Source organism: Pyxicephalus adspersus, chromosome 1 (genome assembly GCF_032062135.1).
Source record: "Pyxicephalus adspersus chromosome 1, UCB_Pads_2.0, whole genome shotgun sequence".
NCBI lineage: Eukaryota > Metazoa > Chordata > Amphibia > Anura > Pyxicephalidae > Pyxicephalus > Pyxicephalus adspersus.
In genome coordinates, this window is record NC_092858.1 from 137889285 (window position 1) to 137914458 (window position 25174).

At 36.4% G+C, this 25174-nt stretch overlaps 2 protein-coding genes across 4 annotated transcripts in view; one reads left to right on the forward strand and one right to left on the reverse strand.

The window, feature by feature from the left end:
* Positions 1 to 3546: 3546 nt before the first annotated feature.
* On the forward strand, positions 3547 to 10817 carry KLHL15 (kelch like family member 15). 2 transcript variants are annotated; one of them, XM_072428373.1, is made up of 3 exons: positions 3547 to 3579; positions 5853 to 6564; positions 9362 to 10817. In XM_072428373.1, exons 2-3 carry the CDS (start codon positions 5860 to 5862, stop codon positions 10469 to 10471), a joined length of 1815 nt encoding a protein of 604 aa, XP_072284474.1. In that variant the 5' UTR covers positions 3547 to 3579; positions 5853 to 5859; the 3' UTR covers positions 10472 to 10817. The 2 variants fall into 2 exon arrangements, with proteins under 2 accessions (XP_072284474.1, XP_072284467.1); XM_072428366.1 differs by lacking the exon at positions 3547 to 3579 and adding an exon at positions 3586 to 3777.
* A 4958-nt stretch (positions 10818 to 15775) lies between these two features.
* The window catches only part of C1HXorf58 (chromosome 1 CXorf58 homolog), a 14248-nt gene continuing 4849 nt past the window's right edge, over positions 15776 to 25174 (reverse strand). The window contains exons 3-10 of one of the 2 annotated variants that reach the window (XM_072428391.1): positions 24308 to 24407; positions 23011 to 23105; positions 22804 to 22915; positions 21187 to 21318; positions 19450 to 19679; positions 17978 to 18128; positions 16485 to 16666; positions 15776 to 16299 (exon numbers count right to left, since the gene is read on the reverse strand). In XM_072428391.1, coding sequence (XP_072284492.1) covers positions 16493 to 16666; positions 17978 to 18128; positions 19450 to 19679; positions 21187 to 21318; positions 22804 to 22915; positions 23011 to 23105; positions 24308 to 24407 — 994 coding nt within the window. In that variant the 3' untranslated portion in view covers positions 15776 to 16299; positions 16485 to 16492. Of the gene's footprint in view, positions 16667 to 17977; positions 18129 to 19449; positions 19680 to 21186; positions 21319 to 22803; positions 22916 to 23010; positions 23106 to 24307; positions 24408 to 25174 lie in introns of both variants that reach the window. The other variant, XM_072428383.1, reaches the window with a different exon arrangement.

Below are 25174 nucleotides of genomic sequence, written 5' to 3' on the forward strand. Positions count from 1 at the left end.
GGAGGTGTCAGGCACATACTTCAGTCTCTCTTGTAGAGTTAGAATCAAAACTGCTATCTGATATTTCCAGGACTTTCCAGTAGGATGTGCTATACTGAACACTACGTTTCCTAACATCAGCTTCTGTACATTACAGATTTGGTATAACAAGAGTGCTGTTTGGAACCTGATCATCCACAGGGCAACCTTAGGCAGGTGCCCTGTGGATGATCCAGATGTCCAGAGGACCCAGCTGACCTTCATGATCTAGCAAAAAACAGGGAAATAGCACAACTGGTTACAGATGAGCACATGCCATTATAAATAATGCATTGCAGTCTGTATCAATGTCAGTTGGAAAGATGGGAGGGCTTAAAGTGTTACCATTCCTAGGAACCTATGCTGCCATAAACCAGTTCTGATTATGTTGATTTTAAATAAACAGTTGGTGGTCATCACCGCTGCACAGTAATTTGTGAACGCTGTTCTGAGAAGACTGATTAGATGATTTGCCCCCCCTGGGTGTACCTATGACAGTCTGTACTCACAGAAGGTAGGTGAAATAACACTGGGGGTCATTAAACCTGACAGAGTGTTGAGTGGCATCTCAGAGTGAAGTGTTTGTTGAGACAGTGCTAGAGGGGAGATTGGTATTGAAGCAGAACTTTTATTCATTTATTGCAAAGCTCTGGGGGAATTCTTTTTTTTTCTATTAAAAAAAGCCTATGTTAGGATTTACAATTTATCCATAAAAGTGTAACTTTACAAACCTGCGTGAGTGGCTCTTGGTTTGACTTACAGGTTTTTGTGTTGAATTACAAATACAAGTGTTAAAATATGAATTTACCCTAAAGGCTACTAATTAATGTATTATACGTTTTAGCTGCCCCTGCTCCAACGTAATTCATCCTCCCCCTCCACAAATTCCTAATTTATAGTGTCTAATGGCTGCTAACAACCCTACTGGCCCTACGGTTTGTTTATATCTGCCACCACAATGTAGTTATGCCTGTACAATACAACCCCATAGATGTCTATAGGAATCTGTCCCATGGTCGGTGACATCTATAGGGCTGTATTGTACAGAATCTATGGAAGGGAAGGGGAGGTTCTGCATCTGCAGGACACTGTAAGATCCCCAGCATAGGGGGCTAACAAGGATGAATAAATGTGCAGGCGTGGGGTTATGTCATTCCAGTCCTTCCAATCAAAAAAATTGAAAAGTTGTTAAGAAAGAACCCTCACTGGAAGCCTTTTTATTTTCGTCTTTTCTATAATGCAAGGTTCAGAACAAAACACGTAATACTTGACTTTATTATTTACAATTCCCAAAGACATGAGGGTGTATATTGTATATATGTATGTTATGAGAAAGATTACATATAAACACTTCTTCTTTCATCTTTTAGCAGGAATGTGCCATAAATCTGCACAAAATGCTATCATCAGCAAAAGATGAAAAAAGTAACAAAAAAATGCTTTCAAAACACTACAACACATTCTGAGATTCGTTCAGAAATGCAGAGCTGCATTCAGTTGTGTCTTTTATATCTGCCTGGAGTTCAGTTTTCAGCTCAGGGTGGTGTTTTTTTATGGCTTCATATACTGTTTATATTAACATTTATTTTTAGGTTTACATACCTTGTGTTTCTCATTTTCAACACATTTTGTATTAGGAAAGATAAAGGTTTAACTGGTGACCAGTCAGAAAAATGTTGAACCCAGCTATATAGAGGTCAGTTAAATAGGTTTACCAATGTACAGAGTATAAAGTCAACAAGTATTTAAAACACCTTACAACTATACGTGTGCATTATTATTGATTATCTCCCTTAGAAACTTCTATAGTGCTGAATATGAACCTAAATAACTATGATACACAAAAGGATCATGCCATTGTTGCTATAATTCAAAAGTTTGAAAAGCAAACTACAGGTAGTCCCCGGGTTAAGGACATCAGACATACAGAGGCCTCCCTAGATACCAGGCTTGGAGGGGGGCGGTTTGCATGACTTGCAGAAGAAATCTGTTGCTAAACACAGCTGAGGTTGGGGGTAACCTTAAGGGGGTGAGCTCTTTCTGCAGCCTCTTGTAACTCTTTAATGACCAAGACAAACTCTGCACAGTTTGCTCAAGAAGTTAATGAATGTCTAGGCTCCATAAAGATTTTTCTTTTTTACTTTGTGATTATCTCACAGTGAGGATTTTTTACAGTAACTGACACCACACTGCCTAATATGTTGAGACAAAGATCTGTCCTAATTGCATTTATTAAAAAAATGTACCTGTTCCGACTTACATACAAATTCAACTTAAGAACAAGCCTGCAGTCCCTATCTCGTATGTAACCCGGGGACTACCTGTACTGGTTTTATAAATAACAAGAACAATGTATATTGTAATTGAGAGAAAAGTAAGTAAACAAAGGAATGGAATTCCAATTTACAAGAGAGAGAGGTAATGAGAAAAAGAAAAAGGGACAAAGAGAGGGAAGAGAGAAAAGGATGGGGGGTAATATAAAAACTGACTGTGGAGCAGTCTAGACATACTTTATATATTTTAAATAAATTAAAGAGGAACTAAACCCAAAAGTGCCTAAAACAAAAAAAAAAATACACTTACCTTCAATCCCGCAGGATAGTCCGATCCATCCGGAGGTCTCTAACGTCAGGTCCTGCGTCATCCTGGCATCAGTCCGCAGTCCAGGCGCCGCCATCTTCTCTTCTTCCTATTCTTCTTCCTACGTCACCCGACCCAGGCACGGGATCGGGTGACGTAGGTTGGAAAAAAAACAAAAAAAAATTTGCCAAACTCACGCATGTGCAGTGAGATCAGCCAATTTTTTTTTCCACGAAAAGGCTCAGGCATGTGCAGAAGGAGCACCAAGCGCCTCCTGAGATGCCTAACGTAGGCATCCCAGGAGGCTTTGCGCTCCTATTCATTATCGAGAATTAGGGGGCGGTGCTGCACTCTTTTTTGAAATCGAGTGTTGCATTTAAAAAAACGAATTTTTACTTAGGGTTGTCTGTCGTTTTATGACAAGTGAAATTTCTGAGTTTAGGTATGCTTTAATTGAACAGTAACAGTGTTCATACTCTTTGCTAAATTGTATCACCAATACACAGGTAGTGAATAGGAATATTTTCCCACACCTCTTAAACCTCACCGCACTGCACAATATGTTGGCGCTATAAAAATCTTGTTTAAAAATAATAATAATGAGAAAAAAAATGTTTTAAAATAAATTTTCAACAGGTGTGTAATTCATCAAATAATTCGCTGACAGGTATCCTAAAACAATTATATCTAGTTATCAATAAAACTGTAATCTTTAATATTAATATTCATACCAACATTATTATGGCCTTTAATGTTTCCATCCTTGATACAGACAGGAAGTCTGCACTTGACTGTGATAATGTGCTACTGTGGCAGCCATCTTTGTTAAGGGCAATGGAAGGTACGTAAGGAATGGAAGGCGGCGGTGGCGGAAAGGGAGGACCAGGAAGCAAACCCTGCAAATGTGGTAAGACTATCGGGTGGAGTAGCCAATCAGATTGCGCAGACTGGTGACTCGTTTTCCGGCTCTGGCCCATAGAGGTTGGTTGTTGGTGTGAGCACTGTGGGTAGTGAGGTGTGGGGTTCAGAGTGGAAATAAATAAGGGAAGGCAGCGGAGGAGTGTGGAGAGGGATGTGTAGTGTTGCACAGAACTGTGGCGGTAATGTGTAGACTGTAAGGCCGAATGTTCTACCCAGGACTTGGTGCTGGAGCGATCCCATCTGTGTATCTGCTGTTAGGTGAGTATGGGATAGCTTGTATTTATTACAGCGCACCCCGTCATCCCCTCCGCATCTCTCATGTACCTTCCCAAGTATCTCTCACATACCTGTCTGCTTTTTTTTCTTTTTTTTTTTTTTTGCTAGCTTTGGCAGTCTAATGCTAGCAAAGCATGCTGGGACTTGTAGGAGAATGGCAGATTGTGTGTCAGTTTAGTCTGCACTGTGATATCACTTCCATGTCTTCTTGTTTCCTGAGTTATTATTATGCTTATTGTGCTGAATATCTAGTAGCTGTCATTGTGTCAGGCAGTGCAGTCCGTATCTTTGCTGAACACTTGCTGTGAAGATACCATAAGGTAACTATAGCAAACATTGGACGGTTAATGAACCAGGCAATACATTTATATTACAAAAGCCCTTCACTGCATACATTACCAAGGAGGAGGCTCATCCAGCACTGCTGCCATGTACAGGTGAAAGCTATGTCTGTCATTGGGAAATATGAACTTTTCACATAGAGAAATAGATTTGAAATGGTGTTACTATTTCTTTCCTACTAAAAGTCTTTTTAAAAGGAGATTATGTGGTCAGTTTCGATGATCTTTAACACTTCTAGTAAAATGTAGTTTATAATAGGATCCTATGGCAAACACCTTTCACCTTATGATCTGTTATTGGGCATTTTGGTCAGATGTCCCATAACTTTATACAGTTTATACAGATTAAAACTAAATATTTCCAAGTTTTTGCATGGGATAGTTTTTGGACAGTTTTGCTAAAATGGTCTTTCCCTTCTAATTAAAAAGTGCTCTTGTTATATTCCTTGTGTGCATACTCTAGACCTAATTACACAAACTTCCCAATTGGCTACATATGTTATATTCTTTTTATTTTAAGATTTCTGATCTGCATTGGTCGGGTCAGCTTGTCTAAGTGAAAAAGGTCAAAAAGCCAGGCATCTAGGATGTTCAAGTCAGCAATGACAACATTCAAATTGCTTTGAATGTTGTCCTTTCTTATGCGTTGTTTTGGCAGCCCATTAAAATGAATGTAATGTGCCAAGACAAAATCAGACATGCACAATTTTGTTTCCAGTAGTGCAGCATTTCTCAACCAATGTTCCTTCAGAGGTTGCTAGGGGTTCCTTGAGCAATTTGTAATTTTTACTATCTGCAGATGGCAGCCTTCCCAATGACCAGCAATGCTAGAGGCATTTATCCTACAAATCACCATGCTAATGTACTGTAAGCTGTGGATAAAGTCATTACAAAGACCTGAAAGTTATTTCAGGGTTGAGAAACACTGCACTAGTGGATTGCTCAGTGTCAGATTTAATGTGTGGAGGTGCCTGACTGTGTTATGGAATTGTGTGTAAGGTGTTGCATTTAAATGAAAGAGCCTATTTCTGAAGATTGTCTTTGGAAAACACAGGCAAGACAAGTGTTCATTTGGCCTTAAGACTCTGGAGGCTTAAAGACATTTAGAGAAGAAATTGTTCTGTTTTGTGCCTTATTGTTTCTTTTGTTTAAAATAAGGAAAACAAGACAAAAATGATGTGATGATGAAGGAAAATATGCAAAATTTAGGTCTTATGCTGCTTTACCTGCAGATTTTCTGCAGGATGAGAATTTTTAGCCCTGAATTTTTCAATAACAATAAAAACAATTTCTTAAAAATGTGTGATGTGCATTACAGTTCCACAATGCACCTGATTTGGAAGGTATTAGAAGCCCTAACAGGGTTTTTGAAATAAAACTGATGAGAAAAAGGAGCTCCCAACAAGGTCACCGAGCGCAAAAATAACACTCACTAGTACAGACATTTGGCTTTTCTTACAGTTCTCTGGTCTGCGTTCTAGCTTTGGATCAATACCATTTTCAAAATGCAGTCAACAGAAGATGCTCCTGCGTTTCTGACATGGCAATTTCAGCTGAGAATGTTAATATTCTTAGCTAGAGTTACACTTTACAGTACTCTACTGACCTGCATTATGTTTGTTGTTAATATTTGTATTATTGTTAATTAGGCTTTTTGTGTTTGTTCTTAATTCATGTTTAAATACTAATATTATGTTCTAATTTTTTTTATCAAAGGTAATTCATGGCTGGGGACGTGGAAGGGTATACTTCTTCAATCCATGATAGCAGTGTCTCTGCTGGCTTCAGAGCACTATATGAAGAAGGTCTATTGGTGGACGTCACTCTAGTGATAGAAGATCACCAATTCCAAGCACACAAAGCTCTGCTGGCTACACAGAGTGACTATTTCCGCATTATGTTCACAGCAGACATGAGAGAACGTGACCAGGACAAAATCTACCTAAAGGGATTGACAGCCACAGGCTTCAGCCATGTCCTTCAGTTCATGTACTATGGGACCATTGACCTCAGCATGGCTACTGTTCATGAAATTTTACAGGCTGCTATGTATGTGCAGCTGACAGAAGTAGTAAAATTTTGCTGTTCTTTCCTCATGGCAAAAATATGTCTGGACAATTGTGCAGAGATCATGAGGCTTTTAGATGATTTCAGCGTGGATGTGGAAGGCGTAAGGGAGAAACTCGATACCTTTCTGCTGGAAAACTTTGTTCCCCTTATGGCTAGACCTGATTTTCTCTCCTACCTTAGTTTTGAAAAGCTCAAAAGCTACTTGGACAATGACCGTCTGAGTCGGTTTCCTGAAATTGAACTTTATGAAGCCGTTCAGGCCTGGTTACGACATGATAGGAGACGCTGGAGACACACAGATTCCATCATTCAGAACATCAGGTTTTGTTTGATGACCCCATCCCATATCTGTGAGAAGGTTGGTGAGTTTGAAACCCCTAGACAGGATTCATCAGTTAGCTAGGGAATCACTGCTGTAATAGGTAAGAAATAGCTAGTCCTTTTAGACGGCAAACCAAAGATATAGAAGCGGCAGAGAACCCACTTATGGATAATTTTGTGTTGCTTTTATATTTTATAAAAGTTTATATATTTTTTTTTCCAGTTTTGTAAAATAAAATCTTACAAATGTAAAACTATTGTAGTTTTAAGCTTTAATGAAGCCTTTAACTAACCTTTTTATTTTGTTTTTACATTTGAATGTTAAGACTGCTTAGTGACTAATAATTACATATTACAACTCTTTTGTTTGGCTATTGTCACTCTGCTTTGTGAGAAGTCAGACAAACTTTCTGTGCCTTCTCATCTGGAGTAGGTTTTGCAGAAATAGTTGTCCCTTTACCTTACCCTCCTGATACATTCCTTATATGGGGAAAGTACAGGGTTACATTAAGTGTAGATACAAAATCATAGACAAGAAAAGTCCTTGTTTTCATTCTTAATTGCTACTCTCAGCTGCTGATAAATGCAGAGAGAAGCAGCACATGACTTACAGCACATACATACATACATACATACATACATACATACATACATGATGTGTTAGTTGTTATTGACAACATGGCTTGCAAGACACAAAGCGGTGGTATCCAATGAGACAAGCACAATTTTGTTGAATAAACTGTTTCTTTTCTTCTTCATGGACTATGCACCTGAAAGTTGCTTATAACAGTAAAGAGTTGCTTTGAATACGATTTACCACAAGGAAAGTTACACAGCTGCATTTGGGCTCCCACCACAATACAATGATAAAGGCTCAGTGTTGGTGTGGGATGCTAAAAAGGACTTTTGGTTACCTAATGCATTTCACACTAGTGCTTAACATGATGTCTGGGAGCTGCAAGTGGTACTTTGACACTGTGTTGCCCTTGGGGCACCTGTAGACTAAAGTCTGTGTTGTGAAGTTAAAAATGGTCTTTAGGCTTGTTTTACTTGGGTTTTTTATGCGGTTCTATAGCTTGCAAATCTGCAGTCTTTGACCATATCTTGTAGTATGTTTGCAATCCCTAACTGCTTTCTGTAGCACTGCATTCATAAATGTTATGTGCTGTCCCTTGGTAGTATCAGGGGCTGCACTTAAGGCCAGCCTTAAGTAAAGTAAGTTGACCACCACTGTGTTAATCACACAGGATTCCTCCTTTTGTGTGTCTTGTCCCCCAAAATCACACCTCTGGGGTGTTTTGTCTGGTGGCAGGAGGCCTGGCGTTATCACGACAATAGAGGACTAGTAGTTTTACATTTTAGGTGAGGACTCAGAATACCTGACTACATCCCACAGCGTTTGAAAAAGAGCAGCAAGCTTGTCGGGGGAGCGAGGAATGGAGTAAGTAAAAATGCTTGACTGCAGGGTTACTGTCATATGCTAGTTTTAGGCAAGTGATTTATTTGCTGGCCTTATCTTGAGAGAACGCTTGGCAGGTTCAATTTCCAATAAAGTTAGTAATTTTTTTTTGCCCTGGATATGAGGTGCAGGAGTTGTCCTCAGATGTTGCAGGGTGGTCATAGATATACAGTTTATTTATTTTTTTTTTTTCCCTAAACCAACTATTATTAGATAACAATACTCCTATGCCATTCTAGCTTGAGCTTTTTTTTCCGTTTGGATATTTCCAGCAAGGCTATAGTTTTGAAATTACTGTAGGCTTTTCATCCCACATACACCTTTTTTTTCTAGATTTCTGTAGTCTTCTTTCTTTCCTTCCTGCTCCAATGAAAATGTTTTTCTAGAGCAGGAAGTGAGGGAAAATCTCCCCAACGTGACCACCGATGGTGTCTAGATAGAGTGTGACCATCTCCCACTATTTTCAAAAGCACGAAAGGTTTTGCTGTAGTTATAATTTTTACAAAGAATAGATTTTCTGCTTCAACAGGAAAGAATATATATGTATACCCTCCCACAACAGGAAAAATATTTTTCCTAATATTGCATTTTTATTTAAGCAAAAGTATACCCAAGTATAATCTTTTTACAAGCAGAGCTGTTTTTTTGTTTGTTTTTTTCTTTTTTGTTGACAGAGTGGTTCTTGTTTGGTTACAGAGTAGGTTTGCAGTTTTACCTTTTCAATTGCAGAAGTATGCAGTCAGTCGTGCCTTGCTGTCCGACTTATTACAATTGTACCTTTAGCAACAAATTTATTACATTACAGGATTTCTATTGCAACAGTTCCCTAACTCAAGAGGGTTGAGTTTTGTAAATTGGAATATGTCCCTTTTATATTATAGATCTGTTCTTTAGTTGGGACATTTTTGCATAGCTCAGAAGACAAGCTAGGCGAAGTGTTCTTATATATATGGATAAACTTCACTTAGCTTGTAGAGACATTAGTACTTTTAATTGCCATGTTTTTATAAGACTGTTAGATATGATGAGATGTAGCAGAATTGTTTTACCTTAAAGAACTGAAAACTAATATAAGTGTTGAAGGTCTTTTTTTAAATTCTTTGTCCATCAGTTTGGCTGTTTTTTTTTCCCGTTCAGGTGCATAATGAAAGGATATCATTTGCTTTAATTTCTGCTGTGCTCTAAGAAATTGGCTACTGGTTGCCGAATTGAGCCTTAGTTTTATTATGCATCAAAGTGAACACTGAATGGGAAATAAAATGTTTCCCAATTAAAACTCGGCCATATTGACAGGTGGACTGCTTAGCATTGTTTGGTGGACTTCATGACAGAATTATTGGTGCACATCAATTTTTACATTGTTTTGTCTTTGCAGGTGAAAACTTCTGAGTTTTACAGATATTCCCGTCAGCTGAGGCAGGAAGTGGATTTGGCACTAAATTACTTTCACAATGTAAGCGAGCAGCCTTTGATGGATATGAAATCCAATCATATTCGTTCTGCTAAACCTCAGACAGCAGTATTCAGAGGCATGATTGGACACAGCATGGTCAACAGCAAAATTCTATTGCTCCACAAACCACGAGTGTGGTGGGAACTTGAAGGTCCTCTGGTACCTCTGCGACCTGACTGTCTTGCCATTGTTAACAACTTTGTCTTTTTGCTTGGTGGAGAGGAACTGGGGCCAGATGGAGAATTTCATGCTTCGTCTAAAGTTTTTAGGTATGACCCAAGACAAAACAGTTGGGTTCGGATGACTGATATGTCTGTACCTCGGTCAGAGTTTGCAGTTGGTGTTATTGGGCGATATATTTACGCTGTTGCTGGCAGGACGCGTGATGAAACCTTTTACTCTACAGAACGCTATGATATAGTAGAAAACAAATGGGAATTTGTGGATCCTTATCCAGTAAACAAGTATGGTCATGAGGGTACAGTTCTTAATAATAAGCTGTTCATCACTGGTGGAATTACATCGTCTTCAACTTCTAAGCAAGTCTGTGTTTTTGACCCTAGTAAAGAAGGAACTGTAGAGCAAAGAACCCGAAGAACACAAGTACACACTAACTGCTGGGAAAACAAATGTAAAATGAACTATGCCAGATGTTTTCACAAAATGATATCTTACAATGGAAAACTCTATGTATTTGGAGGTGTTTGTGTAATACTAAGGGCCTCTTTTGAATCACAGGGATGTCCTTCTACTGAAGTATATGATCCAGAAACAGATCAGTGGACCATTCTAGCATCTATGCCTATTGGAAGGAGTGGTCATGGTGTGGCTGTATTGGACAAACAAATAATGGTACTTGGAGGTCTATGTTACAATGGTCATTATAGTGACTCTATTTTAACATTTGATCCAGAAGAGAACAAATGGAAAGAAGATGAGTACCCCAGAATGCCTTGCAAATTGGATGGTCTGCAAGTATGCAGTTTGCATTTCCCAGAATATGTTTTAGAGCATGTGAAGCGTTGCACTTGAACAGCAGCTAAAATTAACTTTCTATATATTATTTTTTTTCCTTTCCTAAGTCCTAAAGAAGTTCACTATCTTACCCATTCTTTGGTATATGATGGTATTTGTTGAAGGTAAAGCAGGGAGCAATCTATTCTTGTTAGAAAATGCATAATGAATGGGTCTGGTTTGAGTCATGCAAACTTGGTATGTCAGTGTGAGTTGTGAGCAAGATTTTATATTTTTTTTACTTTTTTATTTATTTTGTAAAATGTCTTAATTGCATGTTTATATATTTTGTTTTTTTTTTCTCATGAGTACAAAACTTTTCAGTGACATGGAAAGTAACATTATCTGTTCAAGAAAGGCTTATTGTGAAATATATATATATATATATATATATATATATATATATATAATAGGGTTTAAAATATATCAATCAGCAATTAAAATTCCAGTTTAAGGTGAACATATTAAATAAACAAGAGCAGAAATGCTAAAATTTACAGTGTAGTATACCACTAGAATCCCTGAAAGGCATCAGAAATCAGCTAATTATTTGTCTTGCCAATAGCCCCATGGAACTAGTACTAGAGCTGGTATCTGCATTACCTTCCTACAAGTTTATCATGCATATTGGCATTTTAATCCTTTGGATATTTATTAGGCAATGTTTAAAGAATAATGTATACATAGATCACAAAGGTCCTGGGAAGTTTACATAACTAAAGAATATAAACATTTTTTCTGCAATTTGGAAGAACTATATATAAGTTTGATGCCATTTACTGGTTACATATCTATTTATTTTATACATTTCATATTTCTACTCTGTAATGTTAATGCATAGGTGGTCTTCCAGAAACATTATTTCAATAGAAATAGTTTACTTTCTGTAATATCATATTAACTTGGCAAAGAATGAATTTTTCATATTTCTAATTATAGGTCTTTGCACAAATACATGACAATTCTACAGTAACTTGTAGGTTCACTTGGTTTTAAAGGCTTAGTTCGCGCAAAGTGAAAAAAACTATATTCCAATCAGTTTAATTATCTTGAGGCTTCTTCTATCTAGGGGTGATTCTAGATATTACCTTGAAGTTTAGTCTTTCATACTATCATTCAATGAGGTGTCCAGTTCCACAAGTGTACAATATTCTCAATGCATTGAGAATCATCATTGCAATGGTAAATCATCATTTCATTATACATTCATCTCCTCTAAATTTTTGTAGTGAACTGACATCCCAAACAACACTGACAGTCCTTCCTAAGTCCTTGAAAAAAGCAAAACTCTGGTAGGGCAGACAACACTTTCGGTGTTCACCTGGCTGTTTTCAGAAACCATTCGGCTGTTTTTGGGTGATTACTCAAGATTTGGGACACAATACAGGGGCTGCCACCCACCTACAATTTCTTCCCACCCATCTTAAAAAACCTGGGTTGAACACTGTGTGTGTGTGTGTGTGTGTGTGTGTGTGTGTGTATGTGTAATATATATATATAATATATATGTGTATAATATAAAAAATATGCATCCTAAATGCATATTTGTACATCATGTTATGTGACTGCAAAACCACCACAATTGCATTTTTTCTTTGCACAAATTGGCTCATGTTTGTGAAACTGGAATGGTCACAGTAACATATTGGTAGTCTGCAAACCTATACTCCTTAAAAAATATGTTAAGGCTTCTAGCCACACTCCACAGGCACTTAAACATAAGATAATACCACCTGTGATTAGCATATGGACATTCACACTGGCCTCTTTTGTTAGGTACACTTGGTAATACAAATATCGATATAACTGCCGTGTTTGGATTTTTATGCACAAACATACCAACAGTGTACAGAGAATGGTAAATACCAGTTGAAAATGAAAACATCCATTTTAATGACATTTCTCTGGGTGAAAAATGTTGATGATGGTTGAAGCAGATAAAATGGTAACAGTAGCATTACTAAATAACCACAATCAAGGTATGCGGACGAGCATCCCTGACCATGCACAATGAAATCTAAAGCAGATAAACTACAGCAACAGGAGACCACACAAAGCACCAATCCTGTTGGCAAAGAAAAGGCATCTAAGGCTATAATTTGATCTCCAAATCTGGGCAAGAGAAGATAATAAAAACGCCGCCAGGTCCAATGAGTCTTAATTTCTTCTGCAACATTTAGATGGTAGCGTCAGAACACAAAGTCATAAATGGATCTATTCTGCCTGGTGTGAATGTATTGGAGTGGTATTTTCTTGGCATACTTTGAGGCACTTAGTACCAACTGATCATTGTTCAAATGCCATAGTCTACCTTGGTATTGTCGCTGAGCATGTCCATCCCCTTATGACTGCAGTGTACCCTTCTAATACATACTTCTAGTAGGATATTATGCCACGTCCTAAGACCTAAATCATCACAAAGTGGTTTCTTGATCATGGCAATGGGCTCCACAATCGTATTTCAATCCAATGGAACACTTTTCGGATGAAATGTTACTGGAGATTTGCATCATGGATGTGCAGTTGACAATTTTGCAGCAACTACATAACTCTTTATTGTGAATATGGATAAAAATTCCTTAGGATTGTTTCACGCACCCTATTGCATCTGTGACAGAAGAATAATTCCTTGTTTTGTTTGGATTTTCCCACTTAAAAAATGTTTGTTCTTGTATGTTCTTGCATCAGTGGCATCTAGATCACTTTTTTAGATTAGTAGACTTTTTAATGTGAGTAATGTTACTGACAATAGAACATGACTTCTACAGGTTCTCTGGTGAAGTACCTTGGAGTATTCAAAAGGTAAATTGGTCAAAATCAAGATATTCCAGTGTCTCAGGGTCACCTATGAATTGTGTTGGCACTTTTCAGAATATAATGGCATTCTATTGAGTGGTGACCTTCCAGGTGCCCATGGTTATATATAATTTTAAAGCTGTGTTCAGTGCAGTTTCCAGCAACATCCCATGGTGTACAGCATGCTTGATTTACTTAAAACCTGGTAAATAACAGTTTTTGGGTCAGTCTCGCAGTGACCACATTTGTTGATCTGTGGTGAACTTTTTATTTCATTTCAGTTCAAGTAGCAAAAAATGACTGTCACCGCTTACCATACTGAGCATATCTTTTACTTTAAGATCAAATAATCCATTTATGTCAGTTTTTCTTTTTATGGTCAAAAGCAAGGTGCAACCATGTATGTTATCCTAAAAGGTGCACTAATCAAATTATATTTTTAGTTTGAGTGAATGTAGTTGGGCTTGACATGCTACAAGAGCATTTAATTGGAAGGGAGCAGGGCTTTCCAAAAACAAATATGAATGCTGCTTTAGTTACCTATGCCCTCCAAGTATTACCTGTTTGACTCCAGCCAGTGGCTATTGGTCATATTCCACTGAACTTACAGTAATATTTATATAGGTTGGGTTAGTGGTTCACTTTAAGGGTTTTGGTTATTTAATAAATACTGGAGTAATGTTAGAGAGATAAATCTGAATATAGGTTTTTGTGAGAACTACTGTAGAGGTTATATCTGAAGGTTCCCATTTATCTAGGTCTGAGAATACCTATAGTGGTCACATTCAGCTTGACTTTTTCTGTAATGTGGATGATACTTTGGTACTTATCCAAACAATTTCTTTATCTCAGTTTCAGAAATATACCCCAGCATTTATATCTCCACTGGTAAGTCCATCGCTATGGTGAATGGATGAAGAAAAATGAGTTACCAGTGTAGCTAAATGCTGGGGTATGTTCCTGATACACACACACACTTTGTATTTACTAACCCGACTGCTAGTGGAAAATTCCTTGTTTATTTTGGTTTAATGCAATACCACATCCAAACTTTTAATCGTAATACTAATGCATGTGTTGTCCCTGCAGCCTATGACATAATGCTGGTATCATTTACCTTTTACAAACCAATCATGTTTAAGCAAGCATGGCCTGGCTATATATTTGCATCCATGTATCCCTACAGTAAACAAGCTCTTCCAGGTAACCACTTTAGGGTGTTGTATGAAGAAGACCAGCATTAAGTTAGGTGAAAAGCCTAAGGAATTTTTAGTTAAAGTGCCCTTTTAAAATTTTTTTTTAAAAAAAGTGTTCAGAGAAAATCAGCTATTTTGACATATATTAAAAAAAGTGTCTATAAAAAAATATATTTTCTGGGTCAGTGTGCTGAAGTACGACACCTAAACACTATCAGTTTTCAAATATTTTTGCAATGGCATCCTCCATATTTTACTTTTCACTCATTAGCTTTCCAACACTTGGTAAACCCTGGAAAAGTTCAGGCCACATTTACCCATGTAAAATTTCTTTGCTTATTGAAAGATTGATTAGAATCCATGTAATAAAAGGTGAGAGCTGACTTTCAAGTAAGTAATAATCATTAAAAGAAAGTTTCTAAAATATCAGTACAGATTGTGTACATCTATATAGTGGGCATATCTCATTGTGTGAAATAGATTAACATAGGTCATGTACAGAACTATAAAATGCAAAATGGCTATGTGAGTTAGTTTAATAACTTAATTTCTTTTTGGGGACATTCCACTTTAAAAAATTCGAACAATAATATATTTTTTCTGGGTTTCGGAACATGATGATACAACTCTAAAACAAATAACAGTCATAGCATGCAAATAAATAAAATTTTACTATCTACTAGATACCAATAACTTCTGTATTACCCATCCATACTCTCTAATTAAAGGAAAATGTAAGTGCATACTGTATAGTGTTCATTTTCATCTGAATATCTATTATCCAGCATTGCCTTTTCATAACTATAATACTCTGAACTCAGAAATTTCTTCTTGATAATGTATGAGTTGGAGGCTTACACCATATGTTTGTCTCGTGGATTACTATGGTAGAGATTATAATGAATACACATCCTGTAGGAGGGGGGGGGGGAAACTGAGATCTATATTGCTAAATGCTTTTTCCAAGAAGAAAAAATGGCAGCTACAGATGAAAGGGAAACTGCATTTCAAGTTGGTGTTATATTCCAAGGTGTTGGATATGCTTATCAATATTTTGCAGCATATTGATTGCTTGCATTTTTAAGCAGTTCTAAACCTCCAACTAAGCTGCTAAGCCATGTTGTGAGATGTTTTCAACTAGTTTTCCAGTTATGTAACTCTCCCCCAGGGTTTAATATTAAAACTTGATTATAATGACAAGTACATCTTTTTTATAACTTTTAAGCTTTTAACATGAAAGTGTATATCTTAATATTGTTTTAATATAAATGTATAGTTGTGTATAAAAAGTTGTAAATAAAATTTTTAATCTTCAAGTACACAATAGTCACATTTTTTAATTGTATTTTATTTTAAAATAACCTGAAGCAGCAATTTTATTTTCAGAATCCAACCTCATCGCTACCCGATGGTGAAAATAGGGAACTGTAACTCTATACTAATATGTGAAGACCAAATACAGTGCCATAGAAGGAAACATTCCGAATACTTTTTTCCTGTACTGCCTTCTCCATAATGCAAAACAATTCTATAAAATCGACAATTCAGCACTGATAATATAATGCGATGCAGCCAACCTCAATTCCAAATAAAATTTATTTTGGGTTGAAAAATGTATCTGAATCTCTATAATATACGAATGAAGAGCTTCTTGATGAAGTCGAGATGGCATAACTAGTTGTGCAAATCATTAAAAACTTTCTGTTTCTGTGATGTGCTATTTCAATTATCTGAACTTTGCATATGCTTTACTATTTCCTTTTACAGGGATTATTCCAGACTGGTCCTTTAATATACCCACATCAGAAATCTTTGTAGAGTTTTTAGTGTTGTAGAGCTTTGTTCTGTATATTTCTGAAAAAACAAGGATTTTACTTTGTTACTGCATCAGTTTATATTTATTTATAAAGGATACAGAAATTCCAAACAATATCAGTCTTGATTGACAGTGGCAGACCTATTTGTGATCATAAATGGGAAGCCAAAAGAAATATGACAAAATATGTATATGTTATAGGGAGACATGATTCAAGTCTTACTATGGCCATCAAAGTGGTGGTGAAGATGCCATTCCTGATTCTTCCAGAGACAAACTTTGACTCCAAGCATAAAGTTTTTCAACTTCTTCTTCCCACTCATCATCAGAAAACACCAGCTGGTTGAAGGTATCTTTTCTATCAGAAAGTGGTCTCTGAATGGCATTGGTGGTATCTGTAGGAATCTAAACAATTAGAACTGCTAATTATTTTCAATATAATATCAAAACTATTATGCAAACAATAAATTAGTTTCAGTTCTTTACAATTCTGCATTGGATGATATTTGCTACTCTAGCAAATAAATCATCCTTAACATGGAATTCCACCAAAGAATTCACAGTTTAAAACTAAACTGCCCACTAGTTCCCTGCTACAGTCTACCTGTTCTGCAGTGACTTTGTACCTCTGTGACCCTCTGTGTTCCTCCAATCCTCTATCCCGGTGGTGTGTTTAGCCTGCAATGAGCCTGTTTTTAGCATATCCCTGCCGATGACATTTCTAGTTTCATTCATAGTACTACGGCCTTAAAAGGAGGCATGCCACCAGCTTGTAAGGTTTATCCTAAGACTTGTTACATTGTAATTCATCTGTTTTTTTGATATTGCCTTTTTTTCACATGACCAATCTGTCTTGTGCTATAGCTTTCTATAGTTAGATCTTTTGTTTGCTACAGAGTTCTGCAGTGGCAACCTGCAACAGGTTTCATTTAAGAAAAAGACATTGTTTTTTATTCTTTTTGCTGTCACCCCTACCTGTTTGCCTTTCCTACTCCATCCACTGCCCAAATCCAAGCCCCTGCAATACCGCTGTACAGCTTAGTTTACCTACCCAAATTACCGAAACTGAAGCACCAGATGCCAAAAACATTTTAATGTCAGAAATATCAATGCTATACATAAAACTGTGATCTTTTCACTCACTCAGCAAACAATCAGGACAGGATAAACTAAGTGCAAGTGCTATTTATAGCTCTGAATTTTCAGCGTAAATACTGTAATCTGGCCATCATTATCCTCCCCATACCTAGGTTGGGCACACATTTTCAGGGCTTTTTTAGCTTCCTTTTTTTTAGTGTACCCAAAAAAACATTATTTACCTTTAATATTATTTTATTACTATACCCAACGTCTGTCCTGCTTACACTTACACTTTACCTATATGTTCTCCTTCTAAAAAAGAGAACAGCTTATAGAAGAGAATTGAAACTACTTCTACTTTATATGCTAAGTTGGTGTTCAAGTAGATATATCATATTTTCTCTTAAGAGATCCTAACTAATCAAAGGAGGTGTTGCTACCTTAAGTTCTTTTAATTTGTATAGCCTTGTGGCACCTTGCTCAACCAATTGGAATTAAGAATTATTCTCTATCGTTTACAACATCTGTAAGTTTAATTACAACCAAAAAAACTTACAGCATTTACTTACAGGTATCAGTTTTATTTCAAAAATTCATATTTATTGACACTTGTATGAGATAAATAACATTTTTTACCTGTCCCTCTTTTTCTAGGCCATACAGCCTTTTCATTTTTTGTACTTTTAGACGAGCTTTATGTGATCTTCGAGATGTATTTCTGGGGGGCACAGAGTAGCGAGATGTCAGGTAAGTGGAGACTGCCGATGATGGAGGGGGCGCTGGAGATCTGCAATAAAAATTATTCTACTTGGTTAGTAAATAATTTATATATTATATATTTTAAAGGCAAAGTTTTTTTGGACACCTATCACACCTATATGGGTTTGTTGGGATGGAGAAGGAAGGAAGGAAGGCTTTTTTTTAAGCACAAAAAAGAAGATAGATAAAATATAATTACTTTATTAATTAAATTCAAGAATGATATCTAAAACTGTTCATGGGTAACCCATGGTGTAAAAACATGACATATGCAGTTGTTTAACACTATACTATGCTTTAGTTTAGAGTTGTGGAGATCGTTTACAAACTTGTGTGAATAAACGGTCAAATAGTGAGTCTCTTCCCAACACGTTTGCCTAAAAAGGCTTCTTTAGGGGATTTTTTGAGGCCGACAGACCCACAAGTTTTATGACTAATTTCCTGATTCGCCAAACTGCTATGAAATAGAAGGCTTTCACAGATTGGATTACACTGGTTGCTTGTCCAAGGGGGAGAGAATTCCTTTTTTGTGTTCCAACAAAAACTTTCCAAGAAATCTTTCAAGACCAGGGTGTATGATGAAAAACCATGCATGAGGATAAGGTCTGTATAACATATCAAAATTGTTTCTAGGGTTAAGGGTATTTATTGTCCATAGAGTAATTAATAGAACTGAAGACTTGGGAGTTTAATATGGCTTCAGAGACTGTCAATTAAAGTGAAAGGTAAGTGGGGTTAAAAGAGTATTGAAAATGATGTCGTAAAGAAGGGGTTAAACTTTTCCCTATTGGTGGTATAAAGCAGCGTGTCCGCAACCAGCCACCAGCCATGGCTAGTTGCGGACACCATACCACATGCCATGCTGTATGATGTCATCATTAAGTGCCATGGGCAGATTGTAATCTAAATAAGTCCCTGCATAAAAAAGCCAAGGATTTAAAAACCCTGTCAGGATACCCATGTTCCCATTGATGAGATTTAGTTCACTACCTGTTGTGTCTTGAATCAGGTACTTTGTTTATTTACCATACTAAAACCAATTATGGTTTCAGTATGGTATATGTGGAACCTTTAATTTTGATAAAAAGATGGAGTACATTCTATGCTACAATCGGCATATCAAATTTTAAAGAAACCAAATACATTTGCAAAATGTAAGTAGTATTTTTGACAGTTTTGTTCAACAAATACAGGTTTTATCTAATATGAACATGAGCAGAAGAAAGACTATGGATCAGCATTACACAATATTATAAACTGCATTTTGTAATATTTACAGGTCTAGAATATACACAAACTGCTATTTATCTAACACTTCTTAGAAATATTTTCATAAAAGAATTGCCAACCTGTATTGTGTGATAGCACTGAGCTGTCTCTGCTGTATGTCCTCCGTTCTGGGGATCTGAAGAAGCAACTTGATTTTGTCTTTAAGTCTGTCTGAAATACTCCCAGACTCAGCATAATTTACAATGTCATACATAATTGTGGACCTAGGCATGTTTTTAAGTGATAGTCTTCTCCAGCAATTATCCCGGCCTCCAAGGTGTGCTGGCATCTCATCCAGGTGGCTTATGTACTAAAGGCGTAAATCAAACACGTCAGCATTTTGACAGATCATTGCATTTTGTTGTTTTAAACCATTTTCTATATATGTGAATCTCAAACCAGTTATGATTTTGGTAAAAATGTGTTTTCCCTAGTTCTGGTAACTGGCTAACTTACTCTTCCACAGTATTGGGCAAAGCATAATTAAGGCCAGTGAAGAAGGCAGCTAGTTTCACAGATTATGGCATTACTAAGAAAGCATGTGGACCTTTTGATTTAGTGCACTGTTACCTCAATACTAGATAACATCTAGTGCAGTGTTTTTTGAACTTTTTAACATGAGGGAACCACTTAAACTAACTTTCAGGTCTTTGGGGAACCACTGCTATAATTACCAAATCAAGAGCTCCAAAGCACATTAGTGCGGTGGTCAGTAAGAGGAATACCTCTTACATTGTTGGCCAGTTAGAAGAGTGTCACAATTACAGACAGCCAAAAAGAATATTGGTATTATTATTATTATTACACAGTATTTATATAGCGCTGACATATTACGCAGTGCTGTACAAAGTCCCTACCACAGTCATATCTCCTAATATAGTAAGGTCAATTTTTTGGGGGAGCCAATTAACCTAACTGCAATAGTTGGTATCTACTAAAATGACCTGACACAAATTGTTCATTGCTCAAGGAACCCCTAGCGACCTCTGGAGGAACTGTAGTTGAGAAACACGGATCTGGAGATATGCTATATATATGTCATAACTGGGATGATGTACTTTTCACAAAAAAAAAATACTAGTAAATAAGAATGATTATTCTATATAGTTTTCTTTTTAGAGAGACCCTGTTGCTTTACAACAAAACTCCAAGCAAGGCAAAACCGTGAATAAATACCTTTACCAGTGCCCTTGCTGCCAAATTTAACCCTGAACAATCCATCAAAGTCTGCTGAGAAAGTGACACTTTTCTGAACATCAAACTCCTGGAACTACCTGCTGAGCTCAAGCTCACTACAAGAGACAATGTGGTGCTGAAGTTGGCAAATAAATAGAGTTGCAGAGTTGTTTATTTTTTGTAGTAAAATTATTTAAAGGTAAATATATTTACTAACCAAGTACTAAAGTGTTTAAAATGTAAAACATCTACGGCTGCACTCTGCATGGCCAAGGCTAAAACTTTAATAAAAGCTTACTGTACTAAGGAGATTCACTGGGTGTCAAATTTGCCATGTAGAAATATATTATATTATACTTTTGGTAAATTTGACAAGCCAATGTGTTGCAAATGTAAGCATTTTTCGGGAGAATGTTCTAAAACAACCTAAAATTTTACAAAGTGTGTTGAAAGAGAAGGATACACCATTGTTAAAGTAAAGCATACAAGCACACATCTAAATGCATTTGCAGAGATGATGTTTCATTATCATAGTTTTTCATTGTGATGGGATGCAAAGCTGAAATCTCATTTAAATGTTACTACATTTTAGATAATCTTCAACAAAAGTAATTTATGACACTGATTTATTTTTTGCTTACTTGCATGTAATCTTTAAATGTGGCCACATCCACAGGATCTGTTATTTTGTATGTCTGATGTTCGAGCTGATCATAAATCACTTGGTCATAGTATGTTCGATGCCCCATCAGCTTACAAGCATCCATTGCAGCCTGCAAAACAGTAATCGACAATTAATTGAACTAATGACGAATCATTATTATTTATTTGTTGAAATAATACATCATAAATAACACCATTTAGACATCACTGCCATTGTATGTCCCTACAGAGAAGGTTTTTCTTATCTCTCTGTTCTGTTTGATTCCTTTCCTCATTGGAAAAGTCATTCAAAATTGGAATATAAAAAATACCTATAAATACCATGACCAAAATAAAAAAGAAGCCTACAACCTATTTTGAAGAAAGCATGATTTTTGAAATTAAATGTTCATGCTAACAAATGTACAATATTTAGTTAAAATTAGCTGCATAACCCTATCCTTTTTAAGCCAACCAAAACATTTCTGATCCTCCAAGCACCTAACAAGACCACTAAAAGTGTCCTTTGGAATCTTCCAGTCACACTGCTTTTGCCAGCCTACCTATCTCCTCTCCAGGAAAAACAATGCACATGCTCCTGGCCATCTGTGTGATCCTAAAGAAAATATTCATTACTCAGGCCAACTTCTTTTTTGCTTTATGGTCCAGTTTTGACATTCACATGCCCTTTGTAGGAGCTTGACAGGGGTTATATGGGCACTCTTGTGCTGTGTGTTGTGACACCTTTGTCTCATAGCAAGAAGTTTCAGCAAGTTGTGCTACAACAGCTGTTCTGTGAGACTGAATCAGATACCCTCTGTGGCAGGCATGGGCAAACTCTGGCCCAATAAGGTTGTTTCTTGGCCCTTTGGGTGTTCCGCGGCTCTGGCCGGTGCCACCCTGAGAAGAGTCAGTGAATGACAGTGTATGTGAGTAGAGCTCCCTCATCAATATAGATGCAGCACTTGAGGATTATACTTGTGTATGAAGCAGGCAGCAGGCTTATTCACTAAAACAGTGGAATGAAGTCCAATACAAGATTTCTTTGTATTTTCTTTGAATCCAATACAAAGAAATCTTTATATATATATATATATATATATATATATATATATATATATATATATATTATACATGCTACTGTACATTTTTTTTAGACTTGGACACCCAGGACCTTGTTGCTGATTCACTAGAGATCCTTCCATAGTAAACTTTTGGTGTGTACTAACCTATACAGGGAACACCCCTACAAGACCATTTATTTTTGGAGGTGCTGTGGCCCTAGCCATCACAAAGAGCCTCTTGTCAAAGGTGATTGCACTTACCCATTTTTCTTCCAGCACATCACTTTTGAGAACTGGCTGTTAACTTGCTTAACAGATGCTATTGTAAACAAATAATCAATCATCTATAATGATCAATGGTATTCCCTTCACCTATTAGTGTTTTTAATGTTTTCAATGTTTTCAGTCAATGATCAATGTAAATTTGAATGTGTTCCAATAGTTAATTGGACTTCACAATGAGCATGTTTATGATAATATTAAAGTAACAAAATAACAAAAAATGAGTACAGATTTTCATTTATGTTGAATAAAAACCCATATATAGATCACCTCACTTGAAGGGCTAATCACTCTCTTTCCACTAATGTATCGACTGCTTTGGTTGTCTGAGTGATGGAAGATCTTAAAGACAATGAATGGAGGGAACTCATAACCTGCAAATCTATAAAAGAAAATGTAAATTAGGAATACCGGTACATTCTTACAGGAACATTCATTTCTCAGGTTTAACACTAATTGCCACATGTCTGCCTTTACCTAAATCTTACTTTGCATTGCATTCCTGGATCTTTGAGCAGTTCTGCCTCCAGTGGGCTGACTTTTTTCAGAATTCCATACGCAGCACATGTTTCCTGCAAAATAATTGAAGTAAATATTATAATATTTATCAGCATTTCTCAAACTCCATGTTTCTCCTTCAAAGGATTTAATTTATCAAAGCTCTCCAAGGCAGGAGACAATACACTTTCATCAGTGAAGCTGGGTGATCCAGCGAACCTGTAATGGATTTCCTCAAAGTCATTTGCTATTTGTTAGCAAATGTTTTCAATCCTGGACCAGATCCATTGTTGGTTTGCTGGATCACCCAGCTTTACTAATGAAAGTGTATCCTCTGCAGCCTCAGAGACCTTTATTAAATCAGGCCCATAGTTGTAGCACTAGGAATTTTTTACCATATATCAGTCTTCAAGGAAAATACATATATATGTTAACAAATAAAGGGTGTAAAAATAAATACAGGTTTTTAAGATATTTACTGAAAAGAGAAAGAAAGAAAATTGGTGAACACATATGTACAGTTGATATATGCATATAGTCAAGCAGAACCTACTCAACAATACAGGTAGTCCCTGGGTTACATACGAGATAGGGACTGTAGGTTTGTTCTTAAGTTGAATTTGTATGTAAGTCCGAACAGGTAAATTATATTAATAAATGCAATTAGGAAAAATGTTTGTCTCAACATATTATTTGGCAGCATGGTGTGGGTTAATGTAAAAAATCCTCACTATGAGTTGATCACAAACAAAGAAAAAAAAAAAAAAAAAACTTTATGGAGCCTAGACATTTATTAACTTCTGGAGAAAGCTGTGCTTTGATATGCAAAAAGAAACAACTGCAGAGTTTGTCTTGGTCATTAAAGAGTTACAAGATGTTGCTCAGCTGTGTTTCATTTATATTTATGACATATCTGATCAAGAGGAAAACTGATTGCTGACTGCCATCATTTTAGATTCATTTCAGATACATACATTTTTGTTGTGTCTACTATGCCAATGAAGGCTTACTGTAATGACAGAAGCACATGTTTAGAATAGTTCTTCAAATTATAAAAAAAAGATCCTTATTCAAAACACCTTTATATTAGGCATAACAGAGAGCTAGACATTTAACATACAGACACATCTTATGGCCCATAGTGGCCAGTTCATGAAGATATACTACAAATAGTTATTAGTCACAGTAATTCTTAGTGCCTAATATTTGTAACTCTTTTTTATTTAAATGTCACAGTGTCATTAACATTATTTTGGCCCACATAGTTCATACTTACAGCAGCTCGGACAGCATGTTTAAGTAGCTTAAAAAGTTTTCTGTTATGGTAACATCTCCATGCGCCCTGAATACAGATGGCTGCAACTCCCACATCAATCCTAGGCAAAATGATTAGAAATGTAACATGCATTTCATCTCATGATATAAAGGTTCCTTGGGTCTTTTAATTTATTTTATTTTATTCACACACTATTTATGTGCCTTTCTCTAAAATTCCCACATTTTATAATTGATTTCAATTGGAAAAATGTGTGAATTATCGGTAAGAACTTTGTGAATCTTGTATGAAAAACTTTACAATGGGACTCCTCAGAATTACCCCTATTGTGAGTTCTGATTTCATCAACATGGTTGAATCACATTATTTACCAGCATTCAATGATCACTGGTGAAGAGAAAGAATCAATGTTGAGCTACTGACTGGTCAAATCTGCCTAAATTGTTATTCTTTGGCAAGAACCACATGTCTATTGCTCAGACGCTGATCACATGATCCACTGCCAAATAAAAACTTAAGCAGTTTGGAAGAAAACATATTAGCACTTTTTTTACAGACACTGCATTAAATAAGGTTCTTGCATGTAACATATTCCGCTGTATTCTTGTTTCCATGATCATTAGTTAAGTTCCTGCACTCTGGAGGTGCAATATTCCCTTTGTTGCAAACTAGTTATCACCAAGTATTTTGTTGTGTGGCAATAAATAGGTTACAGCAGCAGCTTCAAAAAGGTTTATGCCGTTTAGGTAACACATAGGTCAAAAGAAGGTCAACTTCAGGCTTAATCCATTTTCCATTTATCAATGTGCTGTGCATGATCTCAGGAATGCATACAAACCATTTTCCTATCTGCAGCTTTTTTGATGG